Below are 22,726 nucleotides of genomic sequence, written 5' to 3'. Positions count from 1 at the left end.
GCCAACTGGCCAGACCTGGCCCCAATGCCCGGGACGATGACGACATGGAAAGGGATAAGATGGCAAGAGCTGGCTAAGGTGGTTGGGGGAAGGGGAACTGAACAGAGGCCTCTCTTCTTTCCTAATTAGCTGTTTTCATACAGGGGAGACGCATTACCAAAACACAGCCACCAACTGTGCCTTTGACAGATCCAGGCAGAGACAGGGAGCTGGGCTTTTGTCTGCTGGGAATTCCTTTCAACTTGTCTATCTCCCCATGCTTAACAACTCAGCAGTGTGGCCAATGAGGAGAGTGGCTGAGGTTTTTTTTGCTACGTGGGCCCAGACAGACGGTAGTATTCGAGGCTGCCCAGGGCTGGAATATACTCTCCCAGGGAGTTGGACAACTATCTCACTCTTCCTTTTTCTAAGCGATATGTGACGGCTTTGACTTCCACCTTGGCCTTGAATTCATCTTACAGTAACACGTGACTTCAAAGTCCTCAAAATAAAAAGCACCAAGTTTGGAGTAAAACTCTGGGACTTCCTGCCTGTGAGGCTCCTTGAGTGAATCAATTACTAACAATAATGATGGTGATGACAATAAGAAAATGGTGGGTTCCAGGGAAGATGAACTTAGATCTTAATTATGTTGATTTGGTTGCTAGAGGCAAGCATCTTAACCGCCTGTACCATGGTCCATCAAGCATTGCACACAACCAGTCATTCAACAAGCATCTGTTCTGTTCTACGCACCATCCTAGGTGATAAGGACACTATGACCCCCCAAAAGAATAATAGTAGAATAGCAGCTAGGGGATGCAGTGAAAAGAGGCATGAGGCTTGGAGTCAGGAAGGCTCATTTTCCTTAGTTCAAATCTGGCCTCAGACATTCACTAGCTGTGTGATCCTAGGCAAGTCACTTCACCCTGTTTACCTCAGTTTCTTACCTGTAAAATTAGCTAGAGAAGGAAATGCAAACCACCTCCAGTATCTTTGCCAAGAAAACCCCAAACGGGGTCACAGAGAGTCAGGCATGAGGAAACAACTGAACAAAATTAATTGATTGATCTAAACTTTGTACCTTCCCCAGCATGTCTTTGCATGCAGTTGGTGCTTAATAAATGCATTCTGGGGGGGGGGGGCGAGGCAATGGGGGTTAAGTGACTTGCCCAGGGTCACACAGCTAGTAAGTGTCAAGTGTCTGAGGCCGGATTTGAACTCAGGTCCTCCTGAATCCAGGGCCAGTGCTCTATCCCCACTGCGCCACCTAGCTGCCCCCAATAAATGCATTCTTAATAAATTAATTAGTGAAATGCAGCCCTTTCCATACTGCTGCAGATTCAGACTATTTAGCAACATGGAATCCCTTAAAAAACCCCACCCCCCTGCCCAGAGCTCCCACGGTATTTGTCTGTATCCCCTCCCAACCCTTATACCTCTGTTATATAATCTGATTATTTGTGTCCGTGTCTACCCCTTGAGACTATAGGTTCCATGAAAGCAAGACTTAAGGTCTTAGTCATCTTTCTGTCCTCCCCTAATGCCTAGGACAATGATGTGTAAGGAGTAGGTGCTGTATTTGTTGAACTGAATTGAATTTCTTTTTTGGGGGGTTTTTTACATTTTATTTTTGGTGAGGCAATTGGGGTTAAGTGACTTGCCTAGGGTCACACAGCTAGTAAGTGTAAGTGTCTGAGGTCAGATTGAACTCAGGTCCTCCTGAATCCAGGGTCAGTGCTTTATCCACTGTGCACTCAGCTGCCCCTTGAATTGAATTTCTAAATGCATTTTTCTGAGGGAGGGGGACATTCATAAGATCCAAGGATTTAGAAGTGGAAGGGTCTTCAGAGGTTATTTAGTCAAATTTGTTATTTTACAGATGAAGAAACTGAGGCTTGAAGGGGTAAAGGGGTCTGTCCAAGTTACCCAACAGCTGAGTAGCAGAATTGGGTTATACCACATTGCATCTCTAAGGCAACTAATTGTAATTGATGACCCTTTGGAGGCAGATGCTCAAAGGACTGGGCTGACAACTGTACACAGGTATGTCTGCAAGCTGACTGCACAATCATAGAGCCTCACCAGTCCTGTCAGGCTCAGGATTCACGCAGCCTTTAGCTCACATACACAGTCTCAGACCCCCAGGCTCAGCCTTGCCTCTGGGTCAATATTTCAAGGCTCTTTGACATCATTAATGTGGGTCCTTCCTGGGGTTATATAGGCGAACTCTTCCTTGACTGGGGAGATAGGCTTAAGAACTGCTGAGTCTGGGAAACCCCCCATCTTGTGCTCAAGCTGGAGACGACTCAGGCGAATGTAAGCGCTTCAGGGACTGGTTTTGGTCTTCCGTTTCTACCCTCACAGAGCAAGCACAACTCCTGGCATGTTGTAGGTGTTTAATAAATGCTTATTGACAGACTGACTATTGGATTAATGCATCAATGAGCCTTTTGGAACTCAGCTGGGCAGATTGGTTGTTGACCATTATTTAGGCATGATTCATCCCGTTTCAGGACCATCCAACCTTAGTTCCCTTCTTCCTAGAAAGGTCTATACATGTCGAGTTCCCCTAGAAGTCAATATTTCAACCACTAATGTTCTTTGTGCCCCATAGAGAACAAAAGAGAGGAGGAGATCTAAGCCCGGATCAGGCGGGCTTTCGGTGTCACACATCCGTGATGCACACATGCATGGATATATACACACCGAAGCTGGGGGCACTGTGCAAAAGTCAGTATCGGATCACCCGGGTACCAAAAGCAGGACCACATCAGCAGGAACTGCTGGGCGACTTCTTCAGGACCCTGGTCTCCTTGGCAGCTACCTACAGGAAAACAAGTGACGTTTAATATGAGCAGAACTACAGTTGGCATTTTTCATGTCTGGGGCAAGCTTTGAAATAAAAACCTTCAAATCGACTATTTAAACTGACGAATGTAAAGATGAATTTTTAAAGATTGTTAAATTAAAAAATTTTTAAAGATGAATATTTAAAGATGAATTCCTCTTGGTACAGTGGGGAAATGGGGGGAAGCAGGGAACCTGGGGACACATTAAGGTCATTCCACCATAGGGAAGCTACTTTGGGAGCTACCCATCTGGTAGCCTCATACTTTAATTATTCTACTAACTGGGTGCTACTGAAAAGACTTCTCAATTCTGATACCCCAGCTGCCCTAGTTATAAAAATGAACATAGATGTGCTTTAAATTTCCCTACAGGTTGTTAAAAGTATAGATATAGATATATGTATAGATATTAATACATAAAAATAATACAATTAAAATATATAAACAGAAATCCACAGGCTGTGTCTCCAATGGAAGAGCATATTGTTTTGTTCATTTGTGGCATTGTTTGGGGGTCAGTTCAGGGTGGGGGTATCCTGGTAGCCCAAGCCCCGCCTCTGGCTTACCAACCTTCACAACGCATCGATCCACCATGGTGTCCAGCCACTCGATGTAGGATTCAATGGGCGATCTGCTCCTCCTAGGAGCATGGTCAAATTCTTGATAACACTGTCATATAAGAACCCAAAGTTACAAGTGATGGGCCAAGTGGGAGCCAAGAGATTAGTATTCACAGTTCCAGATACATTTGCTGCCACCTTTGTCCCAACCTCAAACAAGAATCAGGTGATAGAAAAGTTTCTGAATTGGCTCTATGGAGGACCATGGGATTTTAGAGTTGGAAGGTATTTTAGAGATGATTTGCTCTGAGCCCCGCATTGTACAAAGGAGGAAATTTAGGTAAAACAAAAGTGATCTGGGGCAGCTAGGTGGCACAGTGGATAGAGCACCAGCCCTGGAGTCAGGAGGACCTGAGTTCAAATCCGGCCTCAGACACTTAACACTTACTAGCTGTGTGACCCTGGGCAAGTCACTTAACCCCAATTGCCTTACTAAAAAAAACAAAAAACAAAAAACAAAACAAAACTACAAAAGTGATCTGAACAAAACAGAAATTCCACGTGGGCTAGACCACGCCGGGCTAGATACTTAAAATAATGACAATGATGAGACCTACTGGCTCACTGACTATTGACTCTCTCTCATCATTTCTACGGCACAGGAGTATTCTATTATATCCATAGACAATAATTTGCTTACACATTCTCCAGTTGATGGGCACCTCCCAGTTAACAACAATTCCTTGACAGTCCATGAAGAGGTTGCTATCAAGTTTTGTAGAGATAGAACCTTTTGTATGCATAGTCTTTTCCTCCCTCTTGATCCTTTTTGGTGTAGTGGTGGTGCCCATGAGCCAGACAATCTGTACAAGTTAGTCATTTGAGGGGAGGGCTCCAAATTGCTTTCCTGAACAATTAGACTGATTGACAGCTGCCCCGAGAGTTCATTAATTCAACTGTTTTTCCCTCCGATGTTTGTCATTTCTCGTTTTTGTCAGCTCTGCCAGTTTGGCGGTGTGAGATGGAAGCATTTCTCTGTTAGTGAATTAGAGTGGTTTTTTTCTTATGGCTGTTGATTAGATTGGATTTCTTCTCTTGAGAATTGCCTGCTCATATCCTTTCACCATTTATTAATTGGGGAATGGCTTTCATTCTCATAAATTGGAAACTGTTCTTTATATATTTTGGAATAAGACTTCATCAGAGAAACTTGCTACAAAGATTTCCCGCTCCCCATTGTTTCCCTTCTAATACTTAGCTACATTGGATTTATTTGTTTAAAACTTTTTTTAAAAAACTTAATGTCATCAAAATTGTCCATTTTGTTTTCTGTGATCATTTTCTATTCCATTTGATGAACTTTCCCCTATCCATAGTTCGGAAAGGTAGAGTCTTTATTCATCTAGTTACTCATGCAGTAACCTTTTAAGATATATATGTATATGTATATGTGTGTGCATGTGTATAGCACATGTACATATATACACATATATATTCATAGGGGAGCTTTCTTGGTTTGTATTGGGTAGCATTTATATAGCTCTTACTATGTGCTAGGCCCTGCACTAAGCACTTTACAAATATTTTCTCATTTGATGCCTCCACAACAACCTGGGAAGTGGGTGCGATTATTATCTCCATTTTATAGGGTAAGTGACTTGCCCAAAGTGACAGAGATTGTCAGGGACAGAAGCAGAATTTGAACCTAAGTCCTCCAGTGGCACAAGAAAATTTCTTAAATAATTAATTAAAATCTTAAATCATTAATGGAAAATTTTATTAATTAAAATAGCACAATGGATAGAGGAGCCCTGGCCTGGAGTCAGGAAGGTTTGAGTTCAAATCTGGCCTCAGACACTTTACTAGCGGTGTGACCCTGTCACTTAACCCTGTTTGCCCTCAGTTTCCCATCTGTAAAATGAGCTGGAGAAGGAAATGACAAATCACTCCACTGTCTTTGCCAAGAAACCCCAAAAAAGGGGTCATGAAGAATTAGATATGACTAAAAACAACTAAACAATAACAGGTCAGTAGCTGGGAGGGCCCAATGCATCATGGCATTTTAGACCACGGAGGCTCAAAGAGAAGTAGTTCATTGGCCTCCTATTAAATTATTGAAGGGCTTGTTCAAATATTGTTGTGTAGTTTGATTGCCATTGTGTCATTAGTAAATTTTATTCTCAGTATCCTCTATGGTAAATTGACTTTCTCCTTAAAAAGGAACAAGGGGAGAGTTCCCAAACTGTATTATATTAGCAAACTGGACCACAGCTTAGAGAGCATATAGACATTCCCCCCTCCCCCTTAGTGGCGATGAAACCCAACTTGTCCCTGGAGTGGCTTGGGTGACTTCAAGCTGTCTGGTTGGGAGGTAGAAGGATGAGGTCCAGAGCATCATCTCCCCCAAGTCTGGAAACCTCCCCCTTTTTTCTGCGGCCCTTTTCCAAGGGTGCCTACTTCTTCCCTCTTAGAATGGAATCCTTCATTTGAGGAATTCAGAGAAGCATGAGAAGCCCCCTATGAATCGATGCAGAGTGAAGTAAACAGAACCAGGAAAACAATCAAACACAGTGACTGCAACAATGTGACTGAAAAGAACAAAGAGCTCAAACTGAAACACTATGTAACTATAATGATGCACCTTGGCCTCCTTTCCTCCCTTCTTTCCATAGATGAGGGTATAATGGATATGAGATGTGACATACACTGTCATTCATTCATTTTTTTCTTTTTTTGGTGAGGCAATTGGGTTAAGTGACTTGCCCAGGGTCACAACAGCTAGTGTTAAGTGTCTGAGGCTAGATTTGAACTGCAGGTCCTCCTGAATCCAGGGCCAGTGCTTTATCCACTGCGATACCTAGCTGCCCCTGTGACATACACTGTCAAACTTGGTGGGTGTGTCCACTGGACAAGGAAAGCTGACTGCAGGGGCAATGCATTCGGAAGTTAAGGCGACATCAATGGAGAAGCGAGCAATCGAAACAGTTAAAGAAGAGAGTTCAGAGCACTAAGCACTCCCATCTGTTTTGCCCTCAGCCTCACTTGTTAAAGGAGGCTGAAGGGGGGGGGAAAGTCGCATCTTTGAAAGGCCCCCGGTGTCTAGGGAAGCACTTTATGCTGGTTATCCCAAGGGAAGGGAGAATCTGGTTTTTCTCCAAAAGCTCCTTCCTCATTCTGTCCCCCCCCCCAAAGACAAAGAGGAGGGACGTGGGTTGTGGGGGGGGGGGCGCCTTACACTGTATGATGAGTTTCCGGTGCTCCTCCCGGGAATCTTCCATTGTATACAAGGTCTGCTTGGTGATGCTGTTCAGGTCTACATTTCTCCAGTCCTCCAGCATTTGAAAAGTAATGTCTGCACTGTGGATCACAGTCCTTGATGCCTAGAAGTCAAATCAATCAACTCATTAGCTCATGGCTTATTAGGTTAAAACCCCACTTTGTTTGATCTCCTTTTCTGCTTCCTAGTGTGTCTGCTTAGGGAACTTCTTAAACCACTCGGAAGTTCTAAGTGCAGGGCAGTAGAAATGAAGATAAATTGCTGTTCTCTCCATCCCATCTCCCCCCATCTAATTTGGGTTTGCCATCCTGGATAGGGCGGGGGTGGGGGAAGAGGGGGGAGTTTTCTTCCCATACCTAAATCTGAATGAGATTTTTCTCTAGTGTGTTGGTCTCTCTTCCCATGAACCCCATTCTCAAAGCAAGAAGCAATTGGGATACCCCAGTCCAAGGGCCCAATATTTTTACCTTGCGTGGGCATGGAACCTAGACCTGCTAACTCTGGGGCACAGACACAGCAATGGATCATAAGATCCATGTAGGCTTAGCATCTAGAGTGGACCTTATGGAGGGTCATCTATTCCAACCCATCATTTATAGATGAGGAAACTGAGGCTCAGACAGTGACTTGTCCAAGTTCACACAGCAGGATCCTAGATCTATAGTTCGAAGGGGACTTTAGAGACCATCGTGCCAACCCCCTTATTTTATAAATGAAGAAACCTTGAGACCCAGACAGGTTAAGGGACTTAATCCAGGTTCCTGTCCCCATGGCAATGCTCATGTTATAGTAGTGTAATGACTCCCATTTATGTGGGAGGACATTTAGAGTCAGACAAGTCAATCAGGTAATAAAAGTCAATAAGCATCCATTAAGCACTTGTTATGTGCCAGGAACTGTGTTAAGCACTGAGAGACAAAGAAAGCCCACCCCCCCATAAAACCCTCCCAAAAATTAAAAAAAACCACAGTTGCTGCCCTCAAGGAGTTCACAATCTCATAAGGGAAACTAGCAAATGAACGAACAAGAATAATTGCAGAGTATATGGATGATGATCTGAAAGGGGAAGGCATTAGTACCTACAGAAGGGGAAGTCACTTGTCCAAGGTCACACAGCAAGTATGGCACAGAATTGAGACTTGAACCCTCTGCCACCACACTGAGTGGGCTTCCCACTGTACTGTACTGCCTCAAGGCATCTCTGTGTGCCTCCAGAAGGGTGGATGTCACACCCAGATGTGAACATGAGTCTGCTGTTCTTATGTCCATGGATGAGTGGTTTTCAGAACTAACTTTACTCTTATCTTCCATGTAGATATTCTGCTTTCTAAGGGATAGTGTTGTTGTTGTTTTAAGAAAAATTAATAGTATCAAATCAGGAAGCAGATCAAGAGAAGGAATAAGGGAAACTCGAGGGACCAAAACAATGAACCAACCACCAACATTTATTAAGCACCTACTATGCGCCAGCTACTAGCTAGGGGACGGAGACACAAAGAATCACAGTCCTCACTCACAATGAGTCCATTGAGAAGGAAGGTTCATCTTTTGTAGCTGCATCTCCAGCCCTAAGCATGGTGCTTGGCATATAGTAGGTGCTTAATAAATGTGGGTGACTGGTTGATTGCAGAGCAATAAAAGCTTTCATGACAGAGCATCTCACAGCCTATAAATGCTTTACTTCCACTGGGTCATTGGATTCTCAGAGTATGCCTATAAGTTGAAGAATGATTCCCTCAACTTATAGATGAGGAAACTGAGCTCAAAGTGGTGGTGACTTGCCAAGGGGAACATCGGCTTCTTTAGGGGGGATAGGGGAAGGGGGCTTGTGTTTTGTATTTGTCCTCCTGTACATCTAACCCATGGCCTGGCACAGGGAGGTGTTTAATGTGTGTGTTAGATGGCAGTGCCCAAGATTATCCAGGGAGTAAGGGAGACCCAGACCTTGAAGCTTCACCTCCCAATGTAGAATAACCATGGTCTAAAGGTCCCCTGACCAAGACTTCACATTGCCAGAGGTTTGACCTGGCATCCCCAGACACCCAAGCACTGCCATGCTGGACACCCAGAGGACATCTTAGCCAGGTTAAGGAGGCTTCCTTTTTACATGGGAGGGTTCTGTGAGTGACGAGGGATTGGGCTCAGGGAAGGTGGAAAGAGGGGCCTGGAGTCAAGCTCTGTCTGAGGAAATTACAGCCCTTAAAAAACTCCAATAAACCTTTCCTTTCTCTAAAAAAGGCGAGCACATTAACCTCCCCAGTGCTTGAAGGAGTGACTGGCTCACAGTAAGCACTGAAGAAATGCTTTGGGATGCTTGAGTTACTCATTCATTGGAGAGATGGGGGAATACAGTGTGCAAGGCTGCATGCACGCTCACATTCAGCTAATGTACTGCTCAAGCTTTGGCAGGACTGCTTTCTGGTCTTTTTTTTCCTTCCTTGCCACCTTGAGCTGAACGAGCTTAAGCCCCAGCTTATGTATGTGTTGTTCTCTCTATCTTGTTGTTTCAGTTGTTTCAGTCATGTCCGACTCTTTGCGACCCCATTTGGGGTTTTCTTGGCAGATATTGGAATGCTTTGCCTTTTCCTTCTCCAGATCGTTGTACAGATGAGGAAATGGAGGCAAGCAGGATGAAGTGACTTGCCCTGGGTCACACAGCTAGTAAGTGTCTGTGGTTGGATTGAACTAAGGAATGTGATCTTCCTGATGCTAGGCCTGGCACTCTGTACACCATGGCTCCCCCTATCTGATTTGGAATTATTATCAGGAACAACAGCTGATGGTGCCTTCTGGTTTACAAAGTCCTTTCTTTACAAGCACTATCTTGTTTATCTCTGAACACCCTATGTGCAGTACTACAAGCGATATTCCCATTTTCCCAGATGAGCAAAATGAGACCTGGAGAGGTGCAGTACTTGCTCCTGGTCATACAGCTGGTTAGCATCAGCTGGACTCCCCAATCTAGTGACCTTTCTGCCCAACTCTTCAGCCTCCTAGGATCAGGGATAATCAGTGATTTCCCTGTGGCTATACTATGGTGAGGTCTCTGGTGACTATAAATCTGGAGCTGGGAAGGACAAGCAGGTAGAAGTGATATGTGGCTAAGCTAGGACGGAGCTCAGGTCCCAAACTCCAAGGTCAGGGTTCTCCTCCCCTGCACCATGATACCTCCCTCTCAACCACCACCCCGTGGGTTCAGACTGCTGGGCTCCTGTGGGTACCATTGATAGCTCTTCTCTCTTCTCCCTCACTATCAAATCATTATGAAATCCTCTTACATACCTGATGCAATGAGTGCTCTCACCTATACCCTTTCTTAATCTGTTGTGGCTTTGCGAATCAGACACCAGCCTTGTTGGAGGTCAATAACGCGATCTGTCCTGTGTGTAAAGTATATATGCACTTCCATACACGAACTTTATGCAGTCTGATTATGTCCATGAGGTTGAGAACACTTGAACAATTGGACCAAAGTCATCCAGCTAGTGTCAGAGCTTGGATTTGAACCCTGGTCTCCTCACTCCAAAATTCAGCATTTCTTCCACCACTCCACACTACCTCTCAAGAGCCGCCAATCACAGACGTTCTGAGGCAAGTGACTGGTTATTCAATACACGTTTTCCTTGTGAGCGTTTAGCTCATTGGCTTTTTGACCCCTTGTCTCCAAGAAATCATAACCACCCAGCAGATGAATTGGCCAAGAGACACACGGAATGACCTCTGAAAGAAGAAATCCTTTTTGTAAACTGGCCAGTTGGGTACAAAGCAAAGCCCATAGATTGGATGGTGAGCAAAATCCAAAAGACATCATTCTAACTACCTGGCAGAGATGGTTTAGCGATGTTTGCCGCCTCAGAATTTGGGAAAACCTTCTTGACACTGCAGATAAAAAGAATTACAGTTTGAAAAGGTCACATTCTCAGGTCACATTCTGGTTTTCTCAAGGGCAAATCAAAAACCAGAACCAAAGTAATCAAAACACCGATGATATGTTAACATCTTATAAACCCAGTGGCTGAACACATATTGTACCTATTTCTTTGTTCTGCCCCTCATCAATGTCAAAAATGTTCAATGACAATTAGACTTAGGCTCCTTTTAGACTCCACTCTGACAACCTTGACAGGTCTAGGAAATATGGTAAACAAACGTAATTATTCTCCTGTGTTGATTTTCCTTTCCTGAATCATAAGTTCCATTGCTTCTACCCTTAAATAACTGAGGATAGCAAATGAAGGTCTCAATAATTTGCAAATTATCTCTCCTGTATCTATTTTAAATGAAGGTCTCACAGAAATTCTCGTGAAAATAATTTTTCAAACATCAAACCTCATTGAGCCACACTATTATATGTGGTGGTGGGAAGTCCTGTGTACATTAGGCATTTAATAAGTATTTGTTGACTTGGATTTGGCATTAATATAAAGCGGAGATGGTTTTGGCGTCAAAGTTTATACGTACAGGTGGTATGCTAACCTGAAGGACAGCGTTCCTATGTTTAATTAAATGTCTTTGTTTTGAACAAATGTGTTCACTGACTGGCGGGTAAGGGGACTCCATTGATGGGGGCTTATGAGCTATGGTTTTTGACTGGATGGTGACCAAGATTGTACCTCAAACCCCAGATGGCCTAAAGGAAATATGCAGGAGAGTAGGGAGTGACGGAAGCAGCCATCGGTGCCATATTGGTGATGGACAACCTCATTAATACTTACATTTTAGCAAGACACATGTTGTTCTCAGTTGATAAAATAGATACATATAAACACAACATGACCTATTACATGAACTGAGCTAAAGTATTTCTTTTAAAAGGTTCAGTTACAATCAAAAGAGGATGATATTTCACAAGAGAAAGATCAATGGAAATATCCAGAGCTCTTTGACCAACCTATCTTTGCCCCCTGGGGTCCTTGTTCCCACTGGGCCCCATGAAGGGGTTGATAACCTGGCTCTTTCTATTTATGATACACATTTTCTACACTTCATTTTGAGACTCTTTGGGGATAATTGCTTTGTTCACAACCCAACAGGTACTAAATCTGGAGTCCACCATCCACATCACAGACTTTCCGCATAATTAGAATGTGAACAGGACCACTATTCCGATTAATCTTTGAATCAGTAAATAAATAATCAAAAATGTTCCCGGGATTATTCTAATTGGTGTCCAAAGCCAGCTCCCCAAACAAAGAGAGAGAGAGAAGAAAAAAAACAATGGTGCCCTACCCCCATCCCACCAACTTCTAATTTTCCAGGCTGATCAATTGTTAATCCTTCTCCTTAATTACTTTTTTTTTTTCTTTAACTTTGTGATGTGGAATCTAGTGCTCCTGAAAAGAAAGGAGCCGGGACCCTGAAAGAAAGCCGGCTTCATCAATAGGTAGTGAGCTCCGCAGGCAGCGGGTTTTGAAAGGCTCCCCTTGGCCTGCCGAGAGAGGGTAATTTGATCCTTCATTTTCCATTCTTGCATTTCTTTGGAGCAAGAATGCTGAGCTGTATTCAAATTGTGCAGGACTTTTTTTTTTTTTAAGGGAAAACTTTGTTTTTCTTAAAATCATGTGAATATTTGTTTAATATCAACAAATTAACGGTGCACGAGTCTCCTCAAAAGTACAAGGGGGAAAAAAAAACCTCATCTGGATAGGAAAATGGGATCAAACCTATTGTGGATTTCTGGTGGGTGCGTGGGGATCACAGGAAAAGGCAAGATTTACGGCCCGAGTTTCAGGCGAATGCCGTCATTGGGTTTTCTCATTAGTAGGACCAAGAAAGAGGATAGAATGTTGGAGCCAAAGGTATCTTAAATGGAGAGCTACAAGAGAGTTCAAAGGTTGTTTAGACCAACTCTGTCATTTTACATGTGAAGAAACCGAGGCCCAAGGAGGTTAAGTTACGTTCCCAAGGTCACGTAAGTGGTGTATCAGAGGTCCTCTGATTCCAGAACTTGGGCCAGCTCTGACACTGAGAACTAGGCAGGCCAATCAACTTGCCAGGCAGAAGTCAGTCAGATAATTGGTGGTGGCACTGGGCTGGCCACCACACAACATGATGTCTTTCATACACCCTTCCACGATCTCCTTCCTTCCCCACTAACCATTAAATGTCCTTTAGTAACTTACATTCAAACTTGATGTTTCGCAAATTCTCCGGGAGGTCATGAAGGGCGACTTTGAGCCACTCGTCCAGCTGCTTGGCAAACTTTCGGATCACCTGAGTCAAGCTGCAAAGGGAGAGGATCGATTGAGAATGGGCGGCTGTGGCTCTCTGGGTCACTCCCAGGAAAGCAAGTCATCAAAGTCTTATTTCAGGTGGACCTTTTATAGGTGGGAGTGAGGCCAAGGTGAAAACCCAACTGATCTGTCTTGAGGGGAATCCAGCCAGGTGCCCCCCTCATGACACAAAGAGAATTGTTGGCTTCTTTGAAATCCCAACGAGAATGCCACCTCCTACAGGAAGCCCTCCCCTTTTCTGCTTTCCTTCCATCCCCTGATGAGGTCGTACAGTTTCATTACCCCCAGTTTATGAATGAGCAATCTGGGGCTCAGAGATAAAGTTGAGGTTCATGTAACTCAGTAAGTGGCAGGGCCAGAATTCTGGCCTGAATATTTTCACTAATAGGCATTCTTTCCTCTACCCATATTGCCTCTCCCTAAAGTGAAGATCTCATTCATTCATTCATTCTTTCCAGAGTCCTCTCTTCATACACTATCTACTGTGTGATCAGCACCAGGCCAATGTAGATGAGAAAAGGAAAAGCTCCTAGAACGCATCACAGGTTCCTAGACCTAGAGCTGGAAGGGACATCAGAGGCCAGCAAGTCTGACCCTCTTGTGTGGTAGATGAGAAAACTGAGGTCCTGAATGGTGACATGATTTGCCCAAGATCACGCACAGCTGATAAATGACAGGGTCAGGGTTTGAACTCAGATCCTGTGACTCTCTTTCCACTGTACCATGCTGTCTTCTTCCTGCCTAGCTGGGATAGGAATAGAGGAGAGTCCTACTTTTAAGTTTAAGCCCATCAAATCATCAAGCATTTATTAAGCACTCACTGTGTGCCAGGTACTAGGCAAAGCCATCAGATGGGAAAAGTCTTGTCTTGTGGCTCTGTGCTTAGAAATGACCCTCAGGGGTTATCTGTAGAATGTGGCAGTATGATCCCCAGACAGTCCCTCTCCCCCACATCTGGATAAATAGAAGGGGTGGCACTTCCCGGTGGGCCATACCACGAATAAGCACAACTTTTCTGATTCTTCTGTCAGTGTAAAGTTGGATGTAAAACATCCCTGGCTTGTGGACAGGAGTCCCAGACCCCAAAGCCGTGGCCTGCCCAGGGGTGGAAGGGCTGTCCTAGCTCAGTTCCTGGGAGAGGGGACTTTTCTAAGCCTCTGCCCACTGTTCACCTCCGTGGGTCAAAAGCTATGGAGATTAAAGTAAGCCAGACCCCTCTGTGGCTGCTGTCCTTTTCACTCCATTTGAATAACATTTGATAACTATGAGGCATCCGGACTTTGGCCCAGAGCATGAGATCACCAGCAGAGACGACTGCGGGTTGGGTTTGCGCTGGGTTTCCCATAGTCCTGCTGGTTTTTTGTGAAAGGGAGTGGTTCACATAGCACCAGAGCTTACCCGGGAGGGTTTTTGTTCTGTCCACTCCTGCTCAAGGATGCCAGGCTTTCAGGAGGAGCCCCGAGTGTGTCCCAGCTAATGGACTGTAGCCAGGCCAGGGCAATTCTCACTTCAAATACTGACTGGAGTCACAGAAGAGCTAGGTCAATTTAGTGCAACAGATCAGTGTGCAATTATTAAGCACCTATCCGTGCTTTGGGGGATGCCCTGCCCTCAAGAAGCTTATACTACATGCCAAGTATTTCAGAGTTCATCAATGACCTTCTAGTCATAAATGCTCTTCCTCTTGCATATCTCTGACTGGCCTAGTATACAGTAAGTTCCTAATAAATGCTTATTGCTTGATTGATAGACTACTTGTTTCTTGAATTTCTCTTCAGCTTTGATATGCATGACAACTTATTCTTCCATTTCTCTGGTTATGCCACCTCTTTCCCTTTGATGGGTCCTTCCTCAGCCCCTACCCAGAGGCACCCCCAAAGCTGTCTTTAAGTCTTCCTTCTATGTTGTCTTCTTTTGTTACTATAAAGTGCCTTGCACACAATGAACATTTAATAAGTGCTTGTTGAAGGGCTTCAACCAGGAGCTCTTCGTGGGTGACCCTAACAGAAATATTTCCTGTCTGGACCTCCTGCCCGAGATAGGGCCCCACATTTGCTCTGCCTACTGCACAGCCCACGGCCATTCTTCCTCCTGACTTTTCTGTTTAACTTAAGACAGTCATGGACCTCTGACCTTTGACTGTTGGGAATGCTAGACTTCTGGCATAGACTGTCCCAAAGAAAAGGAAAGAGCTCAGAAGGTACGATCGTGGATGTGGCTCAGCTAGGTGGCACCAAAGTGCACAGAGCACCAGGCCTGGAGCCATCAAGACATGAGTTCAAATCCAGCCTCAGATATTTCCTAGCTGTGTGACCCTGGGCAAGTCACTACATCTTGTTTGCCTCACTTTCCTCATCTGTAAAATGAGCTGGAGAAGGAAAAGACAAACCACTCCAGAGGGCAGGGAAGGGCTTCATGGAGGAAACTCAACCATCTAGAAATGTCCATGCCCACCACATCTATCACCTCCTCTCAACACACACCCTGAGGACAAGGAAAGCAATTCTAGGTGGCCCATCTGGCCTAACACCCTGAACAAGGAGTTGACATGGCTCAGCTGTCCCTCACGGGATCTCCAGGTGAGCCCGGCTTTCATGTGCAGCTGGGAGAAGAAGAACAATCCCTACTCCTTCCCTCATCTGCTGTTGTGGCTGATGCCTCCAAGGTGTCTGGGGGACGTTTTACTACTAACAGAGATTAGGGAAGAAGAATGTGGTTAAAACTGAAATTCCCAGGGCAGGAGCAAAAGAGGGTCCCCAGAAAGGCCTTCTTTTGCCCTTGGGTTTGCTTAGGGGTTTCCATTCCCCAAGCCAGCCATCTGTGGCCAGAGACCCGGGCACTGACCTGTCCGGTAACGCCTGGAGCACCGTGGGCATGAGCACTCCAGAAATTGCTTTGTACAGAATCGAGTCGCAGACTCCTACGATGTTGACCACCGTGGAGGAACCGAGCACGGGCAGCATGTGGGGGGGCATTCCTTGCCAAAAGTGCAGAAGAAAACTTTGAACCTGTATGGGCCCAAACCGAGGAGACACAAGAGAGAAGGCCTCATTACATAGGAGCTGTCCTAGTGACGATATCGGCAGAGATCTGAGCACATGCTGGCTACCACCCGGCCAAGACTCCCCCCCCCTCCCCTGGGTGGGGGGCGGGGGAAGCCCGGAACCAAGTTGCAAGTGACACCTGTGTCCCAAACAGGACCCCCCCCCAAGCCTCCCTCCAGCTCATGGTGACCCTCAGTGGAAGACCTTGTCTCTGCAGGGGGACTCTCTCAAATGTAAATGGTCCCTGGCAGGGGTAACACATTAACCTCATTAGCACCCATTGTCATGGACTGATTTAACAGATGAACTAATTAGGACACAAGAAAATGGTCACTGATTAGGGGTTAAGGGGTGGGAGGTGACAAAGGTCAGAAGCTTGGGGGAATTATTGGTAAAATAGGTCTTAAGCTCATAGATTCTGAGCTGGAAGAGACAGCTGAAGAGATCCAGTCCAATCTCCGAATTTTACAGATGGTAAAACTGAGGCCCAGAGAGGGGCAGTAACCTGCCCAAGGTCATATAAGCAATAGCATTTATTATGTACTTACAAGAATTATTTTATTATTTCTTATTTTATCTTCCCATTGGGTAGGCAGGGGTCAGGGAGGATGGGCAGGGGGAAGGTGTGGGGTGGGTAACTGCTATAATTGTCCCCTATTTCACAGATGGGGAAACAGAGGCCAATAAAAGTTAGGTGACTTGCCCAGGGTCACACAGATAGGAACTGTCTGAGGAGGGATTTGAACTCCCATCTTCCCGATTCCAGGCCCAGCGTTCTGTGCACTCTGGTGCCCCCTAGTGTTTTTCAGTCATTTTCAGAAGTTTTCAGTTATGTCTGACTCTTCCCCACCCCAGTTAGAGTTTTCTTGGCAGAGATCCTGGAGTGGGTTACCATTTCCTTCTACAGCTTATTTGACAGATTGAAGAAATGGAGGCCAACAGGGTTAAGTGTCTTGCCCAGGGTCGCACAGCTAGGAAGAGTCTGAGGCCAGATTTGAATTCAGGGAAGATGTGTCTTCCTGACTCCAGGCTTGACTCTCTATATACTACAGCACCACCTAGCTGCTCCTAAGTAATAAACAGATAAAATTTGAACTCAGGTCCTGACTATGCCAGTTACTACCTGTGTGACTTTGGGCAAGCCACTCAGACTCTCTAGGCCTCAGTTTCCTCTTCTGCAAGATAATAATAATAATAATATAGGTGTTCTGCTGATCTCACAAGATAGCTATAAGAATCAAATGGGATAATTTATGTGGAAGAGGTTTTTAAATAGTATTTTTCACAATAAAAATTAAGGGCTAGAAGGGAATGGGCAAAGCTCTTGTCTGGCAGAGGCAGAGGCCTAGAGGGGCTGGGTCATTTGTGTGAGGTTTCCCAAGTAGCTGGGGGCTGACCTGGGATTTGAACTCAGGACCTCTGGTACCTAATACAGCATTCTCTCCACTGAGCCTTGCGGCTTGAGCTCGCCGGGGATGGCAGGTTTTCAAGGCCCCTCATCTCCCTGAGACAAACTCCAGTTGGGCCGTGTTCTTTCCAACATGTGGCTGCCAGCACTGAACCCAAAGTCTCGGCCTGCCCAGGCTGGGGTAGGGAGAGGCTAGCAGCAGGGGCTGAGAGCACCTTTCTTCTTCGGGATCCAAGGCGTCCCAGTCCTCTGCAGGAGGGGACAGCTGAGGGACCTGGAAGGCTGGATTCCAGGGACCCTTCCAAGCAGCCTGGGGAGTCACTTTTGCCAGGATGGTGAAAAACGGTCGATCTGTTCCCTGCTTCTGAGCAGGATAAAACCCAAAATGGCAGAAACGTTGCTGTGGTGATGCTGTTTCCCAGAGCTCATATTCATATCGTGCTCGGTCATTTGCCAAGCTCTTTACATATGTTATGTCATGTGGTCCTCATAACTACTCTGTGATAAAGACCCGATTATTAGCCCCATTTTACAGATAAGGAAACTGAGCCCGAGAAGTCCAGTGACCTGCCCAGGGCCACACAGCTGGAAAAGAGTCCGAGGTAGGATGTGGAAGTAGGTCTCTGACTCTCATAAAGACCCTTCAGCTGGGGGTTCACCGACTGCAATGTGACTTTAGACAGGTCACGTCACTCCACTGGGCCTGTTTCCTCATAGGTAAAATGGGGCTGGATATCCTGGCTATGCAGTCCTAAGAGGATGGTCAGAGGAGACCGTGGGCAGGAAAGCACTTTGGAAAAAGCCCCATAAGCCATACTAGAAAGGCAGGGCAGCCTCCTCCTCATTCTCCTCTTCTCTCTCCTCATCGCTCTTCCCTTCACCACCATAATTAGGAGCTGTCCCATAGCAGAGGAAGGAGAATGAGCCACCAGGGGGTGGGGCAGAGGAGGTAAAAAATGGGAAAAGCTCAGCAGGCAGAAGGTGCCCCTGGCATCATCTAGTCTGACTCCCTCACTCCTTTGGGACTGAACCTGGAGGAAGACTTGGGTTCAAATCCTGCCTCGGACGGTTTCCAGCTGGGTGACCCTGGGCAAGTCATTTCATTTCTCTGGTCTTATTTTCCTCATCTGTAAAACGAGGTGTTTTAACTCAAAAGCCATGGACTTTCTTTCCATCTGTAAATCTATGACGCTACAAAGAAAGAAACCAAGGCTCAGAGAGAGGAAGTAATGGAGACAGGAAGGCCAGAATTCAAAACCAGGACCCCCTGACTCCAGAGGCAGCACCTTCTTCACTGAGAGGTGAGAACTCTCCTTGGAGCCAGTGCAATGGCTGAATTTGGTGGGGGCTCCTAGCTGAGCCCTCTGCTGAGGAATGTAGGTGAGCCAGATTGTGGGAAGGGGCTGGGTAATCTTGGTTCTGAGCAGCTTCTCTGAGGTGTTGAGCAGGGCCTGTGGTAAGTGAATATGGGCAAAAGGCCCAGTGGAGGCTGGGAGAGGCCCGGCAACTCCAGAACTCTGAGTGCTGGGACCCGGGTCTCTCTCCCTGTAGGCATTCTTTGTGATGTGGCAGGGGGGCGTTCTTGGGCAGGGCTCAAAGCTTCAGGCTGCCCCCACGCCCTCCCACAGCACGCTCCCAGAATCAGAGGAGTGAGCGGTCCCTAAACTGTGCTCGGATCCCCATTAGGTTTGCCTGGCTGTGCCAGATGAGCTCACCCCCGAGAGGAGGAGGTGCCCCCGTGGTGGGCACAGCTCCACCAGTGCCATCTTCGAATAGACAAAGTAACTCATTATGTTCTGTTGTGACAACATTTTAATATCAGGAGACAGAGGAGGGCAGGAAAACTAAAGGGGATCCAGCCTCGGAGTTGAAAAGCCCCGGTTACATCCAAAAGGAAATTTTCATATGCTTGTCTGAAATGCCAAGCAAGCATCTTCCTGAGGAACTCAGAGAAACCACACACACCGGGCCTCATAAAAGTGAAGGCATTCCTGTCCAAAGAAAGCGTCCCCCTGGGGCCAAAAGCCCCCCGAAGGGGGGAATTCCATTGCAGGGAAGATAATGTGGCTAATAAAAAGCCGGGTGGTGGGAAAGCAGTGAGCCCTGATGGACCGGGTGCCAAGGACTTCCACACAATGTCTCGCGACCTCTGAAGAATGCAGGTTTCTTTCCCACCGCTGAGTGTGAGTGCAGAGAGCTTCCCCAGAAACACAAAGACCCACGGGAGGCCTTCATCCTCTGGCTGCCCAGCATCCCTTCCCGTCCAAGACTAGGTGCTGCCCGTGGAGAGTGGGGTCTGACAGAAAGCCACACTCCACCTGCCGGAAAACCGCTCCCTTCACCCTTTAATGGCTGGACTCGGGGATTATTATCTGGGTAAGGACTTTAGGATCCCCAAAGGGCCCTCGGGAAATCGAGAGAATAAGTGTAAAGAGGGGAGGTGCTATGGCAGAGACGGGCTTGGGAGGCAAAGGAGATTGGCCCTGTGTGACTGAAGCTCTCTGGGCCTCCCCATGGCCCCTGAGGACCCTTCTGGCTCCACATTTGGGCTGCTGTGAATGAAAGAATGCCACTCTCTCCCCCAGTGAAGGAGAACCACTGCTAGGGTGGACTCACGCTCATCCAGGTTCTCCTGGCCTAGTCCTACCTGGCCAACTCCAGCAGGTAGGAGTCAGGGCCACCCTGAATTCAAGGAGTGCCTCCCTCACTAAGGATTTGGGGGTCAAATCCTGACTCTCCTATTTTACTGCCTGGGACAAGCCCTCTCTGGCCTCAGTTTCCTTCTCTGCAAAGTGAGGCAGTTGGTCTAGAAAACCTCTCCAGTGTATTCTGGCCCTAAATACGGGATTCTCTGCCCCAAGGGCACGGAATCTTCTCCATGCACATCCATCCTCAGTGACCCATTCTCCCTACTATTATGAGAGTGATTATTGGGATTGTCAGGCAAGGGTGAGAAACCAGCTTGGAAAATACCGACTTAATGGAATTCTAAACCACTCAAGGGATTTCTCTCTCTGCCCTCAGTTTCCCACTTTGTAAAAAGAGAGCGTCAGAGCGGCTGACCTCCAATGTCTCTCCTAGCTCTGCCTCTATGATTCTACTCCTTTGGCCCTGGATGAGTCATCTCCCTTCCCAGGACCTCAGTTTCCCCCTTTGTAAAATGAGGAAGTTGAATTCTGTGACTTCTAAGACAAGTTCCAATTTGGTAAAGCTCCGAATTCCCCTGAGAGAAAGGACTCTCCATAACCAAAGTGGGTAAAAAGGTAAGCTGGAGTATGGCAGACATTTTCTGTCTCTGTGAATAAGCATTTTAATTATATCTATTAATTACAATCCCCTCCTTGCCTTAATCCTCTGATAATGATCAGAACTTAGTTCACCAATTAAGGGAATAGAAATGGAAGTGCTCTTAAAAATGCATGAAGCCTCCCTCCACTGCTGAGCATCTGCTATTTTCTTTGGTGCATAAATTTGCTTCGCAATATTAGACTTGGCCATTTCTGGACCTACCTCATCAAAGTTGGCTCTTATCACAGTGTCCAGTATCCTCTGGCAGTGGGTTCTGTACATCATAATAAAGGTGGAGACCTGAGGCACAAACACAAGACCACCCGTTAGACTGTTGACAACACTTTGGGGGCACTGAAGCTCCCAGACCGTTCCCCTCCTCCTGGGCTGATGGAGAGTGCCGAGGGCTGACAGCAAAACGGGGGGACCATACTTAGTCTCCTCATCTCTAAAACGAAGGGAGCTGCTTTTCACCAGATCGTAGGGATCAACTCTTAGCTTCTCTTCTTAGATCAAGACATCTGGAATCCCAAGGAATCCCAAGGATGGAACATCTGGAATCCCAAGAATGGGACATCTGGAATCCCAAGGATGGGACATCTAGAATCCCAAGGAATCCTAAGGCTCTGGGATCAAAATATATAATTGATCTAAATTTTCAAGCAATGGATTAAAAAAACCCAACCACCTATGAAGGTATTTTCTTGTTTTTTCTTTCTTTTTTTTGAAAAAACAAACATTTAAATCTATGTCATGATTCAGGAGCAGATTCAGGAAGATGTGGGCTCAAGTCCCTCTGACACACACCACCTGCAAGTCCCTTTTCAGGGCCCCAGCGATTCTTGAGGAATATAAACTATAGGGGAGAGTCTGGTCTGCCGGAGCGGAGGAGTTTCTGCACAGGAAATTCCCCACACTGATGAAATCATAACTCTGGACTTTAAAAACCCAACATGTCTCTTTACCGAAGTGCCCCTGGTGGATCCCAGGTCATTTGTGATCTGGAAGAGGATGTGAGCCAGACCACCCAAAGCGGCCGATGATCCAGACGTGGCTTCTGGTCCCGTTGCTGCCACTAAGTCCCAGTGAGACCTTGGACAGGTCCCTTCCCCTCCTTGGGACAGAGTTTGCTCATCTGTGGAATGAGGAGCTCAGGCTGCTTGGGGGCTTAAAAAAAAGTCCCTTCCAGATCATTCCAACTCAGAGTCACAGGATGTTACAAGCTGAAAGGGGCCCATCCTTGATCCCAAGCTCCTCAGTTTGACGACGGCCAGAGCTGGAGTTCTTTCTCCCCGTTCCCCCGATTCCTCCTTCAGCCCTTCCTAGAATATGAGGCTTTATCCTAGGGGGATGAAAAAGGTCTCTCCTCAATTCTGCAAAATGGGCAATTATCACAACGAATCCAGAGAGCTGACTTTACAAATAGGAGTGTAACCAGGATAAATCAACCCCATCCGAATCTGTGATTTTTGTTTGTTTGTTTGTTTTCATCAAGTTGTGATTTCATTGGGACCGGGCCTCGGAAAAAGGAACTACCTTCTCCCAATGTGGACGGGCATCTGCTCCGCAAGAGACTGACTCGGGATGCCGAAAAGCTCAGTGGCTGATTGAGGGTCCCACAGAGCTTGGCCTGCGTCTGCCTGCCTCCAAAGCTGGAGCTCTAACCATCAGGCCACACTTCCACTGTCCTCATCACACCCCTCCCTGGCTTTTTCCAGGTTTTAGAGCTAGAGGCAAGAACTTGGAAAACCACAGAGGTGGGCAGTTGTGTAGCCCCTGGTTTCCTATAAAAGGTGCTACCGGGGCTGGCATTTTACATCCAGCTGACAAGGAAGTTGTAGAAGGGTCACTGGATTTAGAGTTAGGAGGGACCGGGGCTTGAATGCCTGATCTGATGTTTACTAACCAGGAAATGCACATCAGTTTCCTCATCTGTAAATGGGGATCCAAGATCTTGAGTTGGAAGGGGCCTAAAGATCACCCAGGCCAACACCCTCATTTTACGCATGAGGAAACTGAGGCCCAGAGAAGTGAAGTGATTTTGTCTAAGGTTGTAGAAGCAGGAAGCGTCAGGGTCAGGATCTG

At 46.3% G+C, this 22,726-nt stretch overlaps 1 protein-coding gene across 1 annotated transcript in view; it reads right to left on the bottom strand.

The window, feature by feature from the left end:
- The window catches only part of RFX4 (regulatory factor X4), a 131,164-nt gene that overhangs the window by 28,310 nt on the left and 80,128 nt on the right, over positions 1-22,726 (bottom strand). The window contains 10 exon segments of the mRNA XM_043967160.1: positions 2,689-2,740; positions 2,742-2,776; positions 3,124-3,134; positions 3,382-3,500; position 5,280; positions 6,629-6,771; positions 10,489-10,547; positions 12,791-12,891; positions 15,746-15,909; positions 20,864-20,941. Of these exon segments, the coding sequence (XP_043823095.1) occupies positions 2,689-2,740; positions 2,742-2,776; positions 3,124-3,134; positions 3,382-3,500; position 5,280; positions 6,629-6,771; positions 10,489-10,547; positions 12,791-12,891; positions 15,746-15,909; positions 20,864-20,941 (763 nt within the window).

The sequence above is a fragment of the Dromiciops gliroides genome, chromosome 5, assembly GCF_019393635.1.
Source record: "Dromiciops gliroides isolate mDroGli1 chromosome 5, mDroGli1.pri, whole genome shotgun sequence".
NCBI classification, from domain to species: Eukaryota; Metazoa; Chordata; class Mammalia; order Microbiotheria; family Microbiotheriidae; genus Dromiciops; species Dromiciops gliroides.
The sequence above is the reverse complement of the archived record's forward strand: the minus strand, read 5'-3'. Positions and strand labels throughout refer to the sequence as shown.